Below are 22,887 nucleotides of genomic sequence, written 5' to 3'. Positions count from 1 at the left end.
TTTCCAATGATACCAACACATAAGGCTGTTATGCAGTGCCTATCAAGATCTTGACAGAGTGAACTTCCCCACCCAACTGAACAGTGAGTCATACTTATGTCAATTAAATCCGGATATACTCACCAAGACAATTTAGCTGATAATACTGTGCATCGTTGCTGAAGGACACAGAATAGTACTGGCATCTTTCTTGATTCAAATCACAGCTAACACAGTGAGTAGAATTTGGACTGCTTTCCAAGAGCATTCTGCAAAGTAGGTGAGCTTCATTTCAGAGATGAAGGATTATTACTATTTTTTAAATGATGTAGAGCAAAAGTATATTTTTTAAATAAGATGATCAAATGAAATTTGATGAAATTCAAGAGTAAAGCTCTTACTGACTTCAATAGCAGGGCAAGCAGATTTAAAATTTGTAAGTTCATACTGGAATTATCATCATAGCAAAAGTAAAAGCATGAGAGGTTTTCTTCAGGGGCAGCCTGCTTAAGGATTATTTGTTTCTTTCCACATTTTCCCTTTATCAACTAAGGTTACAGAAAAATACTGTAGTTTTTTTGAAGTTTATATTCCTATATTGACTTGAATTAAATATCCTATTACTGGAGGTACTATGAACAGCCTAAACTTTGACTTAAAAATTTTAAGTATTACATTTTCATTAGCAGATATTTTACTCATACAGCAGAACAAATTTCTTACTTGTAAAGATTTCTTCCTCCTGGCATCTCACCATTTTCATTACTAATATAGTACCTAGAAAAGTAAAGCATATTGGTATTGATAAAGTGTTTCTGGTATAATACAATATTTAAAGGATTATCTTACATGTTTAGATCAGATTTTTAATAAACTAAATGGCACCTTCTCCTTGTTCTCTACCCCGGTTTGTTTAGACGCTGCTAGGAGGCAATAGCTTAATTATGATACTTACAGAAAGTTTTTGGTTACAGCTGCTATGCTAATTACTTCCCATTTTCCTACAGTAATAGGTACTGGAGCCTGGAGAGGAGAAAAAGGCAAGACAAAAAACAGAATATGAGGCTTCTTGACCATCAGCAGAAATAAGTCAGCAGTTATTGTCCTATAACTTACCCCTGATCCATTTACGTAATGGATGTGCTTGTAACCTTCTGCATTGCTGAAGACTTTGTAGTACGTAGTATTGTCAGGGGCAAAATAAGGGACAGATGGCTGAAACTTGAACACAAGAGAGATGTCTATTAAAGCAAACAACAAAACTCCAAAAGAAAAATGATAAATTTAGCTTTTGGTATCTCTCAACAGAAGCTTCTATACTTTAAACAATATTTCACTGAGATATTTTTCCTACTGACTTAGTAGGCAGAACCTGCAGCGACTACCCTAGAAGTAAACCCACTCAAAATATCTCCCTGTTCCTAAAGGGGCAGAATTTCTTGAGCGTTAGCCCTCTGGTAATGATAGATACCCTTCCTTATCTTGTTTGAAGTCCTGTAAGTGTTCCTAGTTTCTTATAAATTTATGAAACAACATATGCATCTACCTTTAAAGTCACAGCTTTGTTTTGCCGTAGGTTCTAGCTTTGGCTTGGACAATGTAAACATTGAAAGCATTTTCTTTGAATTCCCTCTTTTAAAACACACATTTGTGAACAAATCTTTGAACTTTTGAAAGAAAACAGTCTGCTCTTGTAGAGGAAATTTTACTAGTAAGTCATTACGAGATGTCTGACTGCCCAACTGGAATGCTATATTCACAAAAGAATATCCATCCAGTTATCAAATGGGAGCAACAGAAACAAATGGGTCCCTTCTACTGCACATATTTTGGATGTTCTCCGCACAGCAGGGAGAAAAAACAGAGGAATGAGCCAAATGAAGCAGAAGTTATTCCTGTTCTATGTATCAAAAGCATCTAAACATTAATTACCCAGTAGACACAACACGATCTGAGATATTATAGCTTTTTTGTAAATGAAAAGTGAAACTGAAAGATTAACTTGTCTCCAGTCATTCAATAAGCAATGACAGAACTTAATCTTCCTCACTCACATGCTCCAGGTAATGGCACCTTCTTTGCTAGTAATATTTTTGCACAAAACATCCAGATAAATATTCTTCTAGCTTTTCCCCTATCAGTCTTGCTTTTTCAAAGTGTGACTTCTCATCAGCTCAACTGGCAGGCTCTAACTGAACTCATGACCTGGACGCCTTATTGCAGTAACACAGGCTGTGAAGTTCTCAGCATTCTTAGATTAAGAACAATTTCTTCTGTACATTAGGGGAAAAAAAAAAAAAAAAAAAAAAGGAAAAAACCCTATGAATATATGCAAGGTATACATTTTATGCACATATATATTTTATGTAAGTTTGTACATAAAACATATGAAATATATGTGTATATACATACATATATACATAACTTTCTTTTATATATTTAGAAATATGCCGTATCAGTCAAGCGTCATTTTATCATCCTTAAGTAGAAGACTAAGAGTATAAAGATAGCTTTCTTATCCCCTCTTCAATCATCCCTACTTTCTGCTCCCTTCTCAAATGTAAGAACCATATAGTGAAATCATATTTTCCTTCCAACAGCTTCTAAGATGTGGGTTGTCTCTTTAAAAGAAACAAAAAAACCAACAACCTAGTTTAATGGCACAGACTCGCATTTTGCCCTCTCATTTTGCACAACTGTTTACAAAGTCTGCAGCTTGATCATCACATTGTCTAATTGTGAAGCCTTTACTGCAGAGAAGCAAAATGTGTCAGCGCTAAGGCCTTCCTTTCCATATCAAATTTGACAGCAGGTGGGTTGATCTCTCATCTTCATACTGCGGATGATTTCATCCCTGCTGTTGCCTCCCTCTTTGCATTTCTTTAAACTTTCATTTTTGACTTCAAAAGTGAATTAGTGACTAAAGCATAATCAGTGTGTGGAAAATGCGGGAGTGGAAAGTGTACTCTGTGTTCTCATAAAAACTCTGAAACTCATTTCTCCCTCCAAGTCTGAACTTTTGCATCTCTGCTTCACTTCCCCCAGATCTTCTGTGTAGTTCATTAGGTGCCTACTCTCTACCATGAACAAAAGTATTGAGAGGCAGCTTGGAAAACATCATCCAAATGGTAGCAATTGGTTTGGCAGAAGGATATGAATATTTTAATCCGGTCAGTTATATGCACCTTGTCCCCACTTCTCTCCAGTGGATATTCTGGGTGGGGGAAAAATATAAAGAAATTAAAAAACAAAAGTAAGGAGCACATGAAATTGTTTACTCCTGAAGAAAAACAAACAGGGAGAACAATTGACTCTTGTCCTCTACATCATTCTTTTAATTCAATTTGAAGAGTATAGGATAAATTTCTTAATGTTTTATTCCCTAGATCATTCAGGAGGTGGCAAGACGACTGGAGAGCAGCCAAACCAGCATAGCTGACAGCTCTCCCAGTACAAAGGGAATTCTGAATCCTGACTCCCGCACTCTCCTACCTACTGCTACCAAAGCAATAGGTCAGAATTAAAAAGCCTGGAATGAGCACTGTTTTTTGGCAAGCTGAAAGTGATGCACATGTCATGGAGGATGTGGGCTCCAGCCCACGCTGTCAGCCCAGCCTGGGGAGTTCAGAAAGCAATATCCACAGTTTAAAACTAGGAGTGAGGATGTTGTGCAACTCCACTTAAGACATTTTTCCTATGTATACAAAATGCAGTGAGTAAATGGATCAGCCCTGCACACAAGAGCACTGTAACTGGTAAGAAGCTCATAAGAAAATTTCTTAATTATCAGCGTCATTTAACATGTTGCAGTTTTAGAAATCACTCACTCTGCCAATCCAGCCAGTTGTGCTTTCTTCCGTAAAGTGTTTTTCCTAAGAAAGATAAAACAAACAATCCCACAATTATATTTTATATCAGCCTATGTTTTTACAAAGATAAATAACACAGAGATACAGTACTACTATCTAGTCTCATTTATCAAACACTGTGATTCTTCCACCTCAGTTTTCTTACCTGTGGACATGTCCAATTTCTAGTTGCACTTTCGAAGTCACAGATGGTGAGGACTGAAAAATTCTGAATTCTTCTGAGCCACTGCAGACAGATCCTTTCATCTGTTACCCATGTTACAACGCTCAAATAATGATCACTGAAACCAGCAGTAGCATTAGGTATTTAAAATCCCTTTCTGTAATAATATACTATACAACAGCATTCAGTAAACGCAGTGAATGAGACTCGTCTGACTATTTTCATTTCAATGCACTCTTCTAAGGAAATCTACTGATGCAAATCTAATTGTGGCTTTTTGTTGCTGTTGATTATTTTTGCTACTAGTAGATACATTGGTTATTTCATTCATACAATGAAGAATTATATAGTTTTACATACCCACTTCCGGGAAGACTGCAATTAAATCCTAGTAGCCAGATCACCATCCTCTAATGCATGAAATACTAGCTATTCCAGACTGTGCCTACACAGTCTTAAGAGTACTGCATGCAACTAGAGGAAATTCTTAAGTTTTACCCAAGTTTTTCTCATATTTTGGAATTGTTTCCTTTGTTACATGAAGTTGATTGCTGCTAAGCAATTTGAGTGATACACTTCTTTGTTCAATTTAGTACTTCTATTAGATACAACGGAGGGAGAGATCACACCAGCAACAAATAGTAATATTTGAGTAATTTACTTTCATGTTTAGAATACCAACTAGTTGACATGAAGAACTGGAGCTTCCAATCAATCAATCAATCAATAAATATTAGTTTTCTAGAATATTCTTGCATTTTTTTTTTTTGCAAAGCACCACATAAAATTTAGTGATTTGTTTACCACTATAATCTGTTGCACTCCTTTTTTTCTTATTTTAGATCTCTCCTATCTCCTAGAAGCGTTTATGAACTAAAATAAAATAAACCTCCCCTCCAAGGCAAGTACACATTTTTAACTAAAATTTGCACATTTGACTTAGTTCCAAGTTCATGTTCCCTTTTTCCCTAAGTTAGTTAACAAAAATGTGTGGGAGTTTTGTCAGATTGAATATATTCATAATCATAAAATGGGGGAAAAGAGACAAGAGGAAAAAAAGAAGAAAAAGAAAGAAGACTACAATTGCTGCAGATGGATTAAAAGTATATGCCAGCTGGTTATTGGCCCCTTTCGGATTTATTTTGGATTGTAGTTCAGAAATCACATTTTTAAAAGGTAGATTCTTGCATTTATATTTGATTGGGAAGTTGGTAGGATGTTGAACATTACTGCTGTCACTGGCTTCAATGAGAATAGACCAATAACGTTATGAAACCTCCCTGCAAGAGCTTCTTTGGAAAAAATAAACAGTGGTTTCTCTTGTTTCTGTAAGAGGGGAATCAGCCCCACAGTTTTTGTTCCTTCAAAGTAAGATAAGTTAACAATTATAGATGGTATACATCATCCCATCAGATAGGATGAACTGTACAAGGTAAAAAAAAAAAAAAAAAGGAGAACATTTATAGCCTAACAAATACATTTATGAAAGTTTATGACAGAGGTAGAGAACACACCTTCAGTTTTCAACAACTCATGAAATGTAAATTAATTTGCAGTTAACTCAAAAATACAGCAGTTCTGCATTGCCCTTCTTCATTTTTTGCTTAGAAAGGATATTCCTGCAATTACTATCCAGAATTCTCCACTCTGAGGGCTCCTTATTTTTAGGGTAGATCATTTCAGACAAGAAGCATCCTTTGCCTTCATCCTCCTGTTAACCAGAAGGGTCCTCAGTGCCAATGAAGATAAAAGTGGCATCTGAATGTTGCATAGGTTTCATGCTGACCATTCTCATGCAAAAAAAAAGTGACAGGTTTCGACTACCGTATTAAATCAGCAGATCAGGGCCATTCTAGATTTGGGGAAATTTCCTTGATAAATAAAATTAGAAGTGGTAAAGTTCAAAATCTGTAAAAACTTCTATATCCCAGTTAACACAGAGATGTTATACTGTTGTGAGGACAGATATGGAACACAATCAAAATTCCAGTTATATCTTTTAGGTCTTCCAGGACAAGATGCAATTCCATGCACAAGCTAACAGACCTGTTTTGCTTTTTTCTGAAGCTTATCGATATAATCTGTACATTCATACTCAACATCTTCAAAAGTGCAAAACTCTAAAAAAAATATTGCTACAATACTGTTAACATAGGAAAAAAAAAAAAACAAGATCTAGGATATCAAATTCTATATGCATGCTTTTTAAATCCATTTCCATTTAGTTGCTCTTAACGAAATACGTTTATATCATGTTGTGCATTTCCAGTGGCATTTTGAGAAATAAATTTTTTCATTTACTTTGAGATGTGCTGGTTTTCACCGTATTTCCAAAGAAAACAAACATTTATACTTAAAATCAGAAGATAACCATGATACCTTGCCTTAGCAAGGAGTCTGCTTCCAATGAAATTAAATCTTCACTTTCCATTAAGGTTTTTTTTTTCCCTTCTTCCCAGTGAATTGGAATACATACATTTTAATTTGATTATACCAAAACTTGCTCATATTAAAGTTGTACTGTGAAATGACTTCACCATAGTTAGACTCCACTGAGTGTGATGAGCCAAGAACTTGTCACATTCTGAATATAACATACATGGAATATGCTATCTATATATAATCACTAGGAGGATAATCTCTGAGCAGATTTTCTCTGGTAAATCTTTTTGCTACCAGAGCTGCTTGACTTGGTAAAAGGACAGTATACACAGAAGGTAGGGTGGTCACACGCAAAAGCCCCTCCGCTCTCACCAAAAGAAACACACAAACATTTAATCAAAATTTCTTACCCTGATTTTATTTCTGCAGGTGGAGAAATTTCAGTAGTGTTAAAATCAGGAAGCATTTGGATATCCACAATGAAGAATTGCACTGTTGGATTTTTAGCTCCTGCCTAAAAATAAAACGTTTCATCGTAATTTCAAAGAGAGAATATTCCTGAGGAAAAAAAGATTGAAATTATAGATGAAGAAATCACTACAGACAGTCAGGTAGAACCAGCTACCTTCAGACACATGAGAAGACAAGTTCCCAAATGCAATTCTTAAGACTGATACATAAATTACCTTTAAAAAAGTGCTAGCTATGTATTTCTAGATATGAAAGACTACATTTAGAAACATCCATAGGGCTTGCTCTACCCACAGCAGTATTTGACCCCATCTTGCCTCAGAGGCCACACAATATCTAGTAGTGAATCAAATGCTATGCTAACAGGAAGAAAAGTGATTCTTCATGAAAACCCATGCCTTGCCTTAACTGATTATGTAACGGCTGCCTATAATATAATCAAAGCTGTGGCTGCAGCATAGACCCCATTGTTTTTAATGTAGTACTGATAGGTACTAACAGCAACATAACTGTGTCACAAAGGGCTTCTTTAGAAATTGAAGTTAGCTAGTTAAATCCCTACAGTGACAGTTAAGTAGCTGTAGCTCACCTATCTCCAGAAGTCAACAACACCCCAAACAGAAAGGGTTTGTAATAAAAGGTGCTATTTAAATTGGCAGTTCACTCCACACCTGCTATACCTATGTCTCTTCACAGGTGGCACACTCAGGGCACAGTCCCTGAGCTTACTGCAGCGAGCCCAGCTGCTCACTGTGACCACCAGTGACACCCTGTGCTGAGGCTCCAAGGAGATAGGCAAAGGCAATGTGATCACAGAGATCGGGGAAGGGTAGGGAGTGACCTAGCACAGCTGCTACAAAGAAAGCTGAATTCAGCACAAAGGGGATCAGAGGTTGTCTTTTACTCCAGGTAAGCAGCTTTATATGTTGCAGTCACCTGGCTCTACCAGTTGTTCTGCCCCACCTAATCAAGAATACAAGCATCTTCCTGAACTGGCCAGACCAGCACAGGGGGAGATGCATGTATTTGTCTGTCCAACACAGAATATAAAAACCAAAACAGTGAACAAAAAGAATGAGTTTAAGTTGGTTTCAGCCTATGTATTACTTCAAGGCAAATGGGGATGACCAGCATTACAGCGGTGAGCTTATTAAAAAGACCAGTAATAAGAACCCCATTTATATTGTGATTCAGAGGTACAGTGCAATTATTGTACTCAAAGTGTAATTTGTACTTGGACTATGTCTTAAATCTATTGCTGTACCACTCTGCTAAATCAAAATCCCAGGCAGCATCAAATAACTTCAATAGCTAGTAACTTCTAGGTCAATCTTTGAGTAAACATTTAATCCTCCCTATGTGTAAAATCTGAAAGAACCTGTTCTCAGCACGCTGCACTCTGACATTCACACCATTTACCCCAGTGCCAACAGTGCCATGAGCAGTGGGCACACAGTCACACGGAGGAAAGAAGGAGCTGCAAGTTTTCTAATGTTTTCACTGACGGCAAAAACAAAGAAATTATGTCAGTGGTTTCTTCCCCTTCCCAATATAGGAAGCATCCAACAACTGAAAATTACTGCACTGTTTGAAGAAGATTCCATTTACACAAGCACAGTACCATGCACAAGCCTAACACAATGTGCATATGCCAAATGCTTTTACTTAAGAGCTCTTTTTATCTCAACATCTACTTGTCACCTCTCAAAACTTCTGTGATGAAAAAACTTTTTTTTTTTTTTTTTTGCTTTCCCCTAGAGATAATAAATACTTTAACATTGCCAGATGCTGTTGATTTCAGAAAGAGTAATCACAGCAAGCTGTTGAGGAGAGACAGACAATATTTTCATTAGCAGAAACTGATTAAATGAGACTACTCCCTTAATGAAACTGCAGAACAACCATGTTAAATAAATAACACAGACCTTGGGATATGGGATTCTAATGGTCTTAGGATACTGCAAGGTGTCTTCAGAATAAAAGGAATACTCTATAACAGGAACTTCTGTATCATTAAATGCTGCATATGCCACAAAATTGCCATTTGGAGACCACCACAGAGCAGAATGGCTGCCAAACATTTCCTCTGAAAGAGATGCAAATGCATTTTAGTTATAATTGATAAATTGGCTCTTATATCTGAAGTACTGCTCTTATTAAATTTTTAATAAGATTTTTTTTTAATTGAAGTTAATATACCAAAGCACAGACTGCTTCCTGGAGTTCTGAAATGAGAGAAAGATCAGTGCTCATAATCTATCATATGAAGCTAAATCTAATTTCTGTTCTTAGATACCTACACTAACCAGTGATAAAGCCCAGATAAGGATACATGCTTCTGCTAAAAATGCAGACTTGCATTAATTTTGAGTTTTTCAGTATAAGAAATTAGATAAAACAGTTCTAGTACGATATATAAAAATCCCTAAATTTTTACATTAACATGCAAAGAAAAATGTGCCTGATGAACTTACCTTCATAAACCCAATCTGGTATTCCATTGAAAATTTTATTTTCTTCTCCATTGTTAGTGATTTGCACAGGTGCTGCTGTTGGTGAAGCTTTTATATAGATATTATTATTCCAAACATATGCCTGCAAAACATCATTATGATTATGATTACTCTTAGAGTAAACCCTATTTCCTCTCTATGCCACTTTTAGTGGGCTATTTACATTTACTCCAGATGACAAAAATTGTCCTTTAAATTTGCATTTGTCCAAACATCATTGATACTTAAACATGAATGACTAATACAAATCAAGAGTAACAAGCTGACTTTAAGCCGATGCAAAAAAAAAAAAAAAAAAAAAAACAACCCTCAAAACAGTTGTTTTAAATGACATTATTATTGTGTCAAGAAAAACTTGCCATTAATTTTCCTTTGAGATACAAGTTTATTTTAAGAGTTGTTTTTTTTTCAGTCATTTGTCCCTCAAAGAAAACTGAGAATATTTTGGTAAAACGTTGATAAGATTCTCTGTGTTGTTAACAGATCTCCAAAGATAGTGCATTTCTGAGTAAAATTTCTTTGTTTTTTTCCTTAGTGACTGAATAGTACAGTTTTATTCCAGAGCTTCTCTCTGAGATGCAGCAATCTCTTTTCAACATCCTTTGCCTCTGTGGCTGGGCTCTACAATCCCTATGCTACAAGCAATAAGAGTACTTGAACACCACATGCTCCTGTGATTGTTCTTTAGGTCAGATCCAACACAACCTTGCAAACACATTGGCTATCAAAACTGTTATGGATTAGGGAGGAGAAAAGGAAAATAAGAACAATGTGAAAGAGTACATAAGACACTTTTGATCCTCTAATCCCTGCTATGTTCATCCTTAAATATAACTTCATTTGTTCTTATTAGGAAATAAAAACCACAGTGGTGAATGTGTAGACAGTTGTAATGATATTGCCTTTGAAAGAGATGAGCTACTCTTTGCTACTGAAAAAATACTAAATTCCTGTGCAGAACACTGGAACCACTACTGCTTTCAGCAATGTCTTTTCAGCAAAGAACAAAACATGACACACAGAGGAGTGTTTGAGTATTTCCACCAGTGGTCAGCCATTTTGGAAACTACTTCAAGTATTTTTCCTGGAAGTAGGAAAGCACCCAAACCCCTAGGACACAGCTGATGTGAGCTTCTCTGTCATGGGTACAGAAATGGCTGTATAAGTTTATCTTTACTAACCAGTTTGTGACCAACAGGTGACCAGGATATATATTGTGTGTCATTAGGTAGTAGCGTGTCATCTAATATGGAGCTGGAAAAAAAGAAACAAGATACAAATAAGACAAATCAGTAAAATGCCACTTCATTGCAAAATACTATTAAAATTGCATCTTGTGGAAAATGTACTAACCTTGTATTAAAATCATAGATGTGATATGAAGCTGTGTAGGAATGCCTCCATAACTGCAAGAGAATTAATATTAAGAAAACAAAAACGTCACTAGGACCCAAATCTCTTACAGGTGGAATTAACACTGAAACTTCTGAAATCCTCTTCACACTTTTGCTTAAGATAGATGTAATGCAGTGAACCTACAAGAGTAGTAATTCTCTGTACGGTTTAAAGGAAAACTGAAGAAACACTCCTTCTGGAGTCTTCTCTTAATTACTATGACAGAAGCCAATGACTGATTAAGGACAGAGATACAGGGGCCAGAGATTCTGCAGATTTTCAGAAATCCTTGGAACTATATGGCAGACTATCACAGCTATGTACAGTTAATCCTCCTCCTTCTGCCTTACTGGCACAACTGTTTTCTGCCTCCTTTTCCATGGTGTATTATTTAACTTGGCATCCTGTTGTTTAGTAGTCCTCTCAAGTCCCAGCACTGTTTCTGTAGCAGTTCCTCTAGTTCCAGGATTCAGTTTCTCATTCATGTTGTCACGGAAATAAAGCTTTTTCTCAGAAACCTTCCTCTTGAAGCCTGTATCACTGTGGGCATTTACTGAGAGAAACATGATAATAATACAGACATTTAGATGTGCTCACCATGAGGAGCTGAAGAAGTTTGTTTAAACACATGGTGTTGATATGCTACAGTAATGTTATCTTCAATGATAGTTCTTGAAGATTTGTATGAAGATATAAGGATGTAAAACTATATCTTACTACTACACAACCAGATGGCTATTATATAAGAAGTGTCCACATCTTCATGATTCATTTTGTTGCTCTGTTTTCTTGTGATTAAGATTAATAACAACATAACTTTCAATCATACTACTATATAAAGGTTAAAAGACTGTTTCAGCATTAAAGTAAAATTAAATCTTATGACTACAACAAATAAAATAGTATAGAACATAAATCATGAGCAGAGGCGATGTCTAGGGCAGCTGGAAAAGGATAGGACTTTTTGTGACCACTAGTAATGCAGTGGAAAGAATCAGTTCTGAACAATTCAAAGACAAAGTAAATGGCCTGGTTGCACCCAGTGAAGAAGCTGAAACTGTGGAAAAGTGGTGACTGACTTGTGGTGACTAGACTGCAGCTGGAGCACTGTGACAGGCCTTCTTGAATTGCATTGCCAGAGCGTGTAGAGGGAGCTCAGTGACACAGCATTTGAGTATTTGTACACTGAGTCTTTTACAAACAAAACATGCAGATCTCTTCAGGGGAAAAACAAAAACAAAAACAAAAAAAAACCAACAATGAAAAAGAGTAAACAACAGTGAAATCACTAGCTTCTCAGTGCATGTACTGCAGGACAAGTTATCACCTCCATTAGGTGTCCGTCCTCTCCTCTGGAGGCACGCAGGGCCAGGGGTTCTTGCTAACTGACATACATTCGTGTTGACCTTTGTTACTGAATTCAGCACCAAGCCAAGGTGATACACTTATGCTGGGGGTTTTCCGCATACTTGCTGAGAGCAGCAAACAAGGACACCTGAGCCCACACCAAGTGCAAGAGTACAGCTTATAACCACATAGGGCTTTTCATTCACCTCAGTTTTCAAATTTTGTGTCATGGAATCATAGAATTGCTCAGGTTGGAAAAGACCTTCAAGATCATCAAGTCCAACCACAACCTAACCATACTACCCTAACTCTAACAACCCACCACTAAATCATGTCCCTGAGCACAACATCCAAATGATTTTTAAGCACATTCAGGGATGGTGACTCAACCACCTCCCCAGGGAGCTTGTTCCAGCGCTTAAAAACCCTTTCTGTAAAGAAGTTTTTCCTGATATCCAACCTAAACCTCCCCGGTGCAACTTGAGGCCATTTCCCCTGGTCTGCCACCTGTCACCAGCGAGAAGAGACCAACCCCACTCTCACTGCAATCACCTTTCAGGTAATTGAAGAGAGCAATAAGGTCGCCTGGCAGCCTCCTCTTCCCAGACTAAACAGCCCCAGTTCCTTTAGTCTCTCCTTGTAAGGCATGTTCTCCAAGCCTTTCACAAGCCTTGTTGCCCTTCTTTGGACCTGCTCCAGCACCTCCATGTCCTTTCTGCACTGAGGTGCCCAAAACTGAACACACTACTTGAGGTGGGGCCTCACCAGTGCTGAGTACAGGGGCAGGATGACTTCCATAGTCCTGCTCACCACACCATTCCTGATACAAGCCAGGATGCCATTGGCCTTCTTGGCCACCTGGGCACACTGCTGGCTCATATTCAGCTGACTGTCCATCAGCACACCAAGGTCCCTTTCCATCAGGCAGCTTTCCAGCCACTCCTCCCCAAGCCTGTAGGGTTGCGTGGGGTTGTTGTGACCAAAATGCAGGACCTGACACTTGGCGCTATTGAAACTCATACAGTTTACCTTGGCCCATTGATGCTGTCTATCCAGGTCCCTCTGTAGTGCCTTTCCACCCTCCGGCAGATCAACACACCCTCTCCAACTTGGTGTTGTCTGCAAACTTACTGAGGGTGCACTCAATCCCCTCATCAAGATCATTGATAAAGATGTTGAATAGGAGTGGCCCCAGTACCGAGCCTTGGGGAACACTACTCATGACTGGCCGCCAACTGGATTTAACTCCATTGACCACAGCTCTCTGGGCCTGGCCATCCAGCCAGCATTTCACCCAGCAGAGCGTATGCTCATCTAAACCATGGTGTCCTAACACCTCAGGCCTGCTGCTACACTGCTGTCAATATAACATGCACATACATACACACATACATAACATATATATATACAAGCATATGCACACATCTGTTCTCCTCACCCACACAACTCCTTGGATGTCATGCCCATCTACTCTTCTAGCTTATCTCTCCAGATTAACCCTCCAGCTTCACTCCCCTTGCAGTATCTTTCCATTCACTAAGTTTTTATTTGGCTTCTTTGCTCAGTCATAGAATCATAGAATAGCTCAGGTTGCAGGGGACCTTAAAAATCATCTAGTTCCAACCTCCCTATCATGAGCAGTCATTTCTCTTCTGCCAAGATCACAGATCCTTGATACCCTTCTTTTCTAGTTTCCAAGCCTGATGCCTCTAGCCAATCCACGACAATCTCTCTTCTCCTCCTTCTCCTGTCTGTTCAGACTTCAGTGTTACTATGCAGATATCCATCTTAAATTTCTAATCATTTCTCTCATGCTCTTTCAGCCTCTACAGCCTCTACTTGCAAGAGCATCTTCTTGTTCAGTTATTTCCAAACCTTTGCTTCCCAGTTTCATTCTCAAAAAATAATGTGCATTTGTACCTTTTCATACTTGTACTGCAGAAGAGCAAATCTCTGGTCAGGGGACAATATAGCTGTTGTTGCCTCATATGTGCTCTGCCAATAAAAGACAAAGAGAACACATTAAGCACTGATTCCAGAGAAACGTTCAGAAAAAAGCATTAAATATAAAATCTTTCCCAAAGACTGCATATATTATATAAAAGTCAACATACTATTGTTGTGTTTAACAAGACTACTGAGGATGTTCCAGTTTCAGCATTGAAACGTAGAATGTTCCCATTAGGTGTTTCATGAAGATACTGATTTCCTAAAAGAGCAAGAGAGATGCCAATACACAGTAAGTAAAATGCTTGTCACTCACTTCTTTTCCCCCTATTTCTTTAAGCAGGAAATACAATTAAAAATTCTGGTCAATATTCTCTTTTCAGCTTTTGTAATTAAAGGATGCTTATAGCACAATTAACAAAATTGGGCTCACAGTTTCAACTTTCTGACACCTCTTTCTCTTGGGGTACTAGTCACATCAAAAAGGGAAAGGACTCTGCATGCCCTGTTCCCTGATACCTTGATGAACAAGATGACACATTTCAGAGTATACATGCTCATATGATAAAGCACAGGAGCATGTTCTTCTAGCAACAGGAGAATATAGTTTGCCGCAAGCACTAACACATACCTACAGAAAAGAAATCACAACTCTTTGAGCTATGCCCCATTCTGTAATAACGCTATTTAATCATTTAACATATTTCCAGGATATATTAGTCATCTCTGAGTATTGTGTATTTATAGTAGTATATTTTCTTTATATGCATGCCATATGTAAAAATAAATTACCTGAAATCCATTGCAAATTATGTGTTTTGTACACATAGTCATTGTTCAAGTAATTCTCTAGGGTATATGTTCTTCGTGAATCAAACTCAGGGGTACTTTCTGGAAAAAAGAGAGACAGAAGAGAGATTCTGATGCTGTTACAACTTGTTCCACCACAGCTTCTTAACCTGACTACTAAAATAATTATCTTTTGCTACTGGCAATTGATGTGCTTTAGCTAACCAGGTGTGAACTGCTAGCAGGGAGAAGACACAAAAAAAATCCTTTTTTTCACCAAGCGATCGAAGCATTGCAATGTCTGCTATGACATTAGTATTTTGACTGCAAAATTAAAACCAAGTACCCAAGCTACTATGAAAAGACTAAGTGAAACTGAATCCAGCTAAACTTATGATCTTGGTCATCAGCTCCAGTGTGACACAGTCAACGTCTACAGAAATATTTCTTTCTTACTGGTTGCAGCACCCAGGCTACTTTTTCCAAAGTATGAAAGGTTTAAACAGTGTATATATACACACATGTATACATACATACACGTATATACTGAAATCCAGGTGTGTAATTCTCTCCCTCCTTTCCCTCTGCCTTCTAAAACAAACAAACAAGCCAACACTAAAAACTACCCTCATACAATCTACACAGTCAAGAAGGGAAGCAGTTTTTATTTCAACTTGCATCATCACTCCTTTTTTTCAGTTACTAGCAGTGCAAATCAAAAGATCCAGGATATAAACAATTGATAAAAAAACAATCCAACACAGGCATTTTGACTGGTCAGTTGGGATAATAAGCTGCCACTATCAATTCTGAGCTTTCCAGTCTTTTCAGATACTTTTCAGATACTAGACAGTCTCTTTTAATATGCTGAAGAAGAAAAAGAGTACAAGGGAGTGAGAACAAAAAAAAGCCCACCTCACAACATTACTGCGGGGTATCTTTCTGCAAGTTGAAAAAGTGAGACATATGGAACATGACAGGAAGACATTTATATTAGCTACTATGGTTCTACTCTTATTTCCAAACAATAAGTACATTACTTATGTACAGCACAGACTGGAGAGCCATTGCTGCAGTAAAAGTCAAGAGCCTTAACAGACAAAGCTTTTAGTCTAACAAAGATTAAAACAATTACTTGCTCAGTTCCATCTAAGATGTGACACTTTTTAGAATAGTCAAAAGTCTAGATATTTTGCTCGTGAAGTTTCCACAAGAATATTAACTTCTCAGGTTAATTATTCTATATTAACTGAATATTTAATTTGACGGATTATGAACAAGTGTGTATTTGATATTCATGCACAGTTGTCTAGCTGGGAATATCACTTCTCTCCTTCCTAATTGAGTAAGTGTCACTTTCAATTAGAGGGGCTTCAGAAAGCAATAAAATTCTCTCTTGGAAAAGGAGGAGCAATTTAAGACAGGTGGCTGATGAACAGGTTTAGGGATTTTTCCAAACTGCTGAATGTTTTTCCCCCCTGGTGACATACATATTTTGCTGAGGTCTCATTACTAAAAATCAGGCCACCATTAAGATTTTTTGGCTGTGTGTAAAATAAAAATTTCATTTTCTGTCAACACCTTCCACATAGTAACTGAATATGAAAACATACGCCAAGCTGTACGGGTATAGTCATCAAAGTTTTAGTTGGAATATTTTCTTAGTTTGCGAGATAGAGCACTACCATTATCTTCTTACTTATTCACATTATGCCATTGGGCATGTATCGCATTTTGCATTTTGCTTCTTTTAGTTTTGACTCCACTTGAAAAAAAAAAAGCATCAAGTAAGCTTTTTTTTTTTTTCCCAAACAAAATGAATTAGTTGTTGACATTCAAAAACATTTTAGTGGCTTTGGAGATTATAGGCTAGTATATGTTCGCATTTTTAGCAAAATGGCTTCTTTCTCTCAAATTCCTCGGAGAGATCGTGAAAGCTGAATTTTCTCACCTCTACTTTTTTTTATTTTTCTTTCTTTCTAGACAGGGATTGTTTTTCTAAGTTCCAAATAACTCGCTCTTTCTATCCACCCTTTTCTCCCCCTGAGCAGCACATGCACATTTACCACTGCCATAGTGATATATTGGAAATATGTACATCATAATACCTCTGTTACAAAAACAAAAATTTAAGTCAAGTATTCTAGGGAGAAGGCTATTAACCCTTTACGTAAGGAATATTCATAAAAAGTTGATAAATAGTATTATTTCAATTTCAGTGTTCTTCTTTCTTTTTTTTTTTTTTTTTGTAAACATATCACTCCTTCACAAAAGAAAGATTCAGTATGTTTCTGGAGGTGTAAGGAGTAAGGGAAATAAAAATTTAACTATCGTGTGACGTTTGTGCTATGACAAATCATCATACCCAAAACTAAAGCTGTTAAAAATTACTTTTGGTAAATTGTTTAAATTTCTATGTGCAATGCAAAAGAACAAGAAAGGATTTGATCAGCTCAAAAGCAAAGGAAACCTGTAAAGCTACTAGTAATGGAAACTTTACTACATGTTCAGAAGAGAAGCCCGATACACGACATCCGAGAGAAAACCAGCAGGTAAAACAGTGACACCACCCCAGGGCAGTTCACTCAGCTGTCACCGAGGCTGCAGAGACTTCCACAGAGAGAGACAATCATTAACTTTGTAGGTAATAGCTCTGGCAGCCCTCTCCAAGTTGCTGCATCTCATACAAACTAAGGAAATAAAAGTGTTCTAGACATAGCAACCAACTATTGGTAAATTTGTTTCTGTGAATTGCTCGGCATTTGAATTAAGGTAGATAATTCAGTAAAATGACAGCTAGAAAAAGCCAAAGACACATAGGAGGAAAACATTTCCATTCTTTTTGTCTTCACTAAGTAGAATAGCCACACACATCACTGAGACTAAATGGATTCTGTAATGTAGTGCAAGATGTATGAACAAATGGGAAAAGACGAACAGTTACAGCAGTAGATTCAAACTAAAAGACTGTTTCACGAGAAAAGTATACAGTACATTTGCAATGGCCTAATTAACCTACTGTATCTCCCTGACAACTTTGGAGAGAATTTCACTCATGATTTTGACTAAAGTAATTTGAAGCGAAGTTAGTAGAATTAACTACCATTCACAGTTATATATATTGGCCCTTCAAAAACACACAAAATAAGATTCTCATCTAAACCTTAATTTTTAAACCTCAAAGAGATTCTACTTCAAAGATCCAATTCTAATCCACAGATTAAAATTCAGTCACATATTTTCTAGCTTCCTCCCTAAACATCCTTAAACCTAAGGCCTTCCAAAAATTGTGATAATAAAAGATCTCCTATTCCCAAGAAAACTGGGACAGATTACAGCTGCCAGATTCATTCGTCTTGTGGCACAGGTCTTCAAATATGAGAGCTGCATATCAGCCAGACACCTTCATATTTTTAAGCATCCTTTTCAGTTGCAAGCAAGGTGTTGACACAGGCAATAGATACTCCTCCACACCATCCAGTCACAAATCTGCTTAGCACAGGACAGATCACAGATAGGATAAACAGGGTAAGTGTTGATATATAACCATTCCCAAAAGAACAATGAGAGCTATTTGGAGGCTTTCATTTCATCTTCTTTTCAGTTATACATTAACAAAACTGTCAGGAAGATCTGCAACCTCATCTCTTTTGAGTCCTTGAACCAAGAAGCTGTTTCAGCAGTCCCACTGTTCTTCATCTTGAAATCCAGGATGACAAGAACTCATTGGACTTTCGCAGCCAATAACCCTTATCTCTATTTGTGTTAGCTTTTTCCCAGCCACTAGTAATACCTAACTCATCAGTCAGGTGTCAAACTCACCAGGTCCTCTCAGGGACCTCAAGGTTATTAGCCTTCCCAGAACCTGCTATGCTTTGCCAACCAAAGGGCACATTCCTTTTAACAAAGCATAGAAGACAAGCACATTATCACCTAACAATTACATTACATCTCATTTTGCCAATATTTCACCCTCAGGGAGTTAAATCTCTGGTGCAGGAACCTGGTTTGTGACCAGACTGTTGTACAGCTTTCCACACCATAAGATTGTTTGTGACTTGCTCCTTAGGGCAGCAGTATGCTAAATGTGACACCGTCTCCTTTCTACTCTCAGCATCGGCTACTCTTCCTCCACTCCTGGCCTTCCAGAGTGATAATGACAACCACTGCTAGAAAAGAGGAAACGTTGTACAGCCACTGGATATTTTGAAGTGCCTTTTGTACTGAAAGTTACAGAAGGAAAAAATGGAAGAAGCAAAAGTAAATGGGGAAATGATTTGAGAGCAGGCAAACCATGCTTTTAAATAAATATTCATGCCTTAAAAGGTAACCCTTTGCTATTACAGTCACGTCTCACAGAACTCCACAAGGCATAACAATGCCTTCATCATCTGACTTCAAATATGACTTCTGGGTCTCTTTCGGGATTAAATTCTTTGAGGCAAGATTGTTAAGATACAAGGGCTGCTTCAAAAATAATGCTCCCTATTTTATTACATGGGTCCATGATGCCAGAGAGAGATGTTGGTGGTATGGCTGTAGAGGTCAAACCTTCCCACCAATATTCTGTTACATTTTGTTGCTGTGTGACAGATGGCAGCAGAAGGGTGGTCTGGCAAAATGGTGTCTGACATGGAAGTGTGTATGAAGCAGAGGTGTTTATGGAGACCAAACATTAGATGCGAGCACAATGAGGTGGTGAGTGGTACGCTTCAGTAGTAGCAACACTGATGTGAAAGACAAGCCATGTTCCAGACGGCCATGCACAGCTGTCTCACTATGAAATGAAGAGCTCTTCTTCATTGTTGGCAAAAACGCATAACTAATAGTGGTGATGAAAAACAGAGCAAATTCTCAGCTACAAAACCCTATCAGTGAGTGTTACTGTGCTCTTTATCTGTTGTGGTTTCCATGGAAATAAATAGGTCATTCCAAAAGTAATGCCTCCTATGTAAAATAAGGTGGCAAAATGGCCAGTAGTGTATAAACACAAAGCATGGAACTTTGTACTATCACTGTTCTGGCTAAAGACCCACTGAAGGGAAGCAGCAAGAATTAGAGAACACTGTTGCAAATTTAAGCATGAAGTATTTGCCATTGCTAAAGGGAGGCAAGAGAAGAAACAAATAACATTTTCCTTCTGAGGCCTATCATCTAGCCAAGAAGCCTGAATTCCTGTGTAGCAGCAAAATTTCACATCCTTTCGTAGCACTTAAGCCCATTTATCTAACTGATTTTGCATTGCATGACTACTAAGCTTGAAGTACATTGAGGAGCATGGCAGGGAGAAGGCCAACGGTAAGAAATTCAAACTCATTATACCTACATATGCCAATAATAATTTTCACCCTCTGTGCAATGCTCGAACCATTGGGTGTGAAACAAAGACTTGGCAGCAATTACAATTGCTTTTATCAGAGCTGACTTTGATTTCACATAGTCAGTCAGGTGAGTTGCTGGACCTCCTCCCGGTTCTGCCACCTTTCATTCTGAACTTGGTCTACTCCCTGTACTGACCCAGAAGACATCCTCAGCTGACTTGCATGACCTTAGTTTGTGCATAAGGACAATGCAACAAAACTGCCAGTGGCTAAGTGCTCTCACCTGTAAAGAGCTAATTATGAGCACACCACCTGTACACTCTCAGCTAACAGAAAACACTGGTTTAGCAACCTTCAGTCAAAAATTCTAAGTTCTTGAACTTGCTTTAGTTACAGTTATTTTTCAGATGTTATAACTGGCTTGCTTTAGGAAGTCAAAACCTCAAGTTTGCAAAGCAGGACCTCTCCCTCTCTGTACCTATTTTATCCTTATTTTATTACCTAAGATAATTTGTCATCCATTAAGTTGAGCCATGTGTAAGAAGACATGCATTCACACTGCTCTCTTACAATAGGCAAAGCAACACAAGCCAGGGTTGGTGATATTTTGTATTTCATACAACAGAGGTGATTTTTCAATTTTGTTTTTGATTTCTTTAACTATGAAACACAATGACCAACTCTAAATTGCTGCCACTTCTCTTACAAAAGGATTCCCATGCTACAGTCTAAAAAAGAAGACAACTCATCTGACTTTCAGTAAGATATAGCATTGCCTATAGAGAAGCATGAAGGTAGAGTAGCAGGATTAAGTCCCGCGTACTGAATTCTTTGACTAGGCATCGTGTTAGGATGCACACATGCACCTGATAAGCTATTAAGACTCTGTCTCTTGTGATTCCCAACTTCTTAAATTTGAAGTCACCTCAAAGACTGGTTTTTTTTTTTTTTAGATAAGTGGCAAAAAGCAGCTAAAAACTAGCAGAATGAAGAGTCAGTATCTACTGCTGCAAGCTTTAGACCAGAAGATAAGAAATTCAGATACCTTGACTTCAGACACTTGGACTATGAAAAACTATTTTCTATTTTGTGATACTGTTAATTACAGAGATGAATTGTAAAATATTTTAATATAGATTATACCATGTGAACAGTACAGTGACAAGAATTTTGCCTCTTTGACTTACACACTAGAACTTTCTATGCACATAAACACTCACTATGTTTGTTTCTGAATGCAGAAAAAGAATCAACAAATGTATTTTCTCGCTTCTGGGCAACCATTTTACAAACATAAGGCTGCCGAAGGTCTGCTCTAGAAAATACTTTGTTTCCTTACAGTTTACAGCACTGAACTGCACAGTTCCTGAGTGCACAGCTGTTAATCATAAAAACATAATGAGAGGGATTAACCTGCAGCTCTGCCCTACCAGCTGGGAGCAATGCAGTGCCGGATGAGGATTTAATGCTGTTTTAGATTAACAGTTCAGAGCTACAGTATCAGCCTGGAAGGTACAAACCGATCAGAGTCCAAAAACGCATTCCAAATCTTTTCCTACTTTTCTGACCTCTGTAACAACATGGTGTGTATACTCTCACACAACAAATATTAATAAACCAGAAGCTGTGCAAACAAAGCAAATTAGAACATAATCGTATCTCTTCAATACACCCTAGAAGTCCCGCAATGGGCGGTTTACTGCTGACTCTACAGATTTTCAGGACAAAAAGTGCGGAAGCTGACGACACTTATAACTAGTAGTTCCTAAATTTACACAAAAATGAGGTGACCTTTTAACTTCTCCCCTCGCAGCCCCAGTCCTCTCAGATGGGGCACCTCCTTGACGAGGTACTTCCCGGTGTCAGGGGACTCGGGAGCACCAGCTCTAAAGTACGCTCAAAGCACAAACTTTCGGCAAAACTTTTCCCCACAAAGGGGTGAGCTTCGCGACTGCTAACCTCTCAACAGCGACCGAGCCCCGGAGGCTGCAGCGGAACTACCCATGCCTTCCTGGCCCCGCCGGGGACTTACCGCCGGTGAGCAGAGCCAGCGGCACGGCGATCACCGTGATGACAACGGCGACTCCCACGAGTCCCAGCAGCCACTTCAGGAGGGTCTGTAAAGAGAAGTCCCGTCAGGGCCGCCGCCCACCACCAGAGCCGGGCAGCCCAGACCCCTACCTCTTCCTCACCCACCTTCATGCTGCTGCGGGCGGGGCCGGACGGCTGCTCTGAGCCCCGGGAGCGAGGCTCACCAACGGCCCGTCTCGAGGCGCTGCTGCCCGCGAGCGCGCGGCTGGGGGCGGCGCGGGGCGCTTTGCAGCGGGGCCCGGGGACGGCTACAGCGCGCAGCGAGTGAGCATCGGCAGAGCTCCGCGCGGCAGTTGTGCAAGATCTCGTTGTTCGTTGTTCCAGCCGGCGCTGCGGCTTCGCGTGGTGGTTTTTTTTTTTTTTTTTTTTTTTTTTTTTTTTTTTTTTTTTTAAGAGCTGCAATTTCTCCTTCAGTTCAAACACTTGGAGCGTGGGGACAAGGCTGTGAGTTAAAGGGGAAGGACCCTTGACACAGAAAGTGTTTTTGTAGGAAATCAGATAACGCCCACACAAAGGTCCCTGAAGTGAAACGCCTTCAAACGCTAATGACAAAGCTGCTAATAGTTTAATAATAGCAACGTTTCGAGTTTCTGCTCTTCAAACTTCCTTCTCTGACAGTC

The 22,887-nt window shown here is 38.5% G+C and overlaps 1 protein-coding gene across 3 annotated transcripts in view; it reads right to left on the bottom strand.

Annotated features, from left to right (window-relative positions):
* The window catches only part of DPP4 (dipeptidyl peptidase 4), a 39,710-nt gene extending 17,091 nt beyond the window's left edge, over positions 1–22,619 (bottom strand). Inside the window, exons 1-16 of one of the 3 annotated variants that reach the window (XM_021399401.1) lie at positions 22,373–22,619; positions 22,209–22,293; positions 14,859–14,957; positions 14,234–14,328; positions 14,040–14,114; positions 10,731–10,783; positions 10,559–10,631; positions 9,339–9,459; positions 8,790–8,950; positions 6,804–6,907; positions 3,994–4,129; positions 3,807–3,851; positions 1,096–1,200; positions 935–1,002; positions 703–756; positions 124–248 (exon numbers count right to left, since the gene is read on the bottom strand). In XM_021399401.1, the coding sequence (XP_021255076.1) occupies positions 124–248; positions 703–756; positions 935–1,002; positions 1,096–1,200; positions 3,807–3,851; positions 3,994–4,129; positions 6,804–6,907; positions 8,790–8,950; positions 9,339–9,459; positions 10,559–10,631; positions 10,731–10,783; positions 14,040–14,114; positions 14,234–14,328; positions 14,859–14,957; positions 22,209–22,293; positions 22,373–22,378 (1,405 nt within the window). In that variant the 5' untranslated portion in view covers positions 22,379–22,619. Of the gene's footprint in view, positions 1–123; positions 249–702; positions 757–934; positions 1,003–1,095; positions 1,201–3,806; positions 3,852–3,993; positions 4,130–6,803; positions 6,908–8,789; positions 8,951–9,338; positions 9,460–10,558; positions 10,632–10,730; positions 10,784–11,122; positions 11,509–14,039; positions 14,115–14,233; positions 14,329–14,858; positions 14,958–22,208; positions 22,294–22,372 lie in introns of those variants that run through there. The other 2 variants (XM_021399403.1, XM_021399402.1) reach the window with 2 other exon arrangements.

Source organism: Numida meleagris, chromosome 5 (assembly GCF_002078875.1).
Source record: "Numida meleagris isolate 19003 breed g44 Domestic line chromosome 5, NumMel1.0, whole genome shotgun sequence".
Taxonomy (NCBI): Eukaryota; Metazoa; Chordata; class Aves; order Galliformes; family Numididae; genus Numida; species Numida meleagris.
This window is presented reverse-complemented; position numbering and strand designations above follow the sequence as displayed.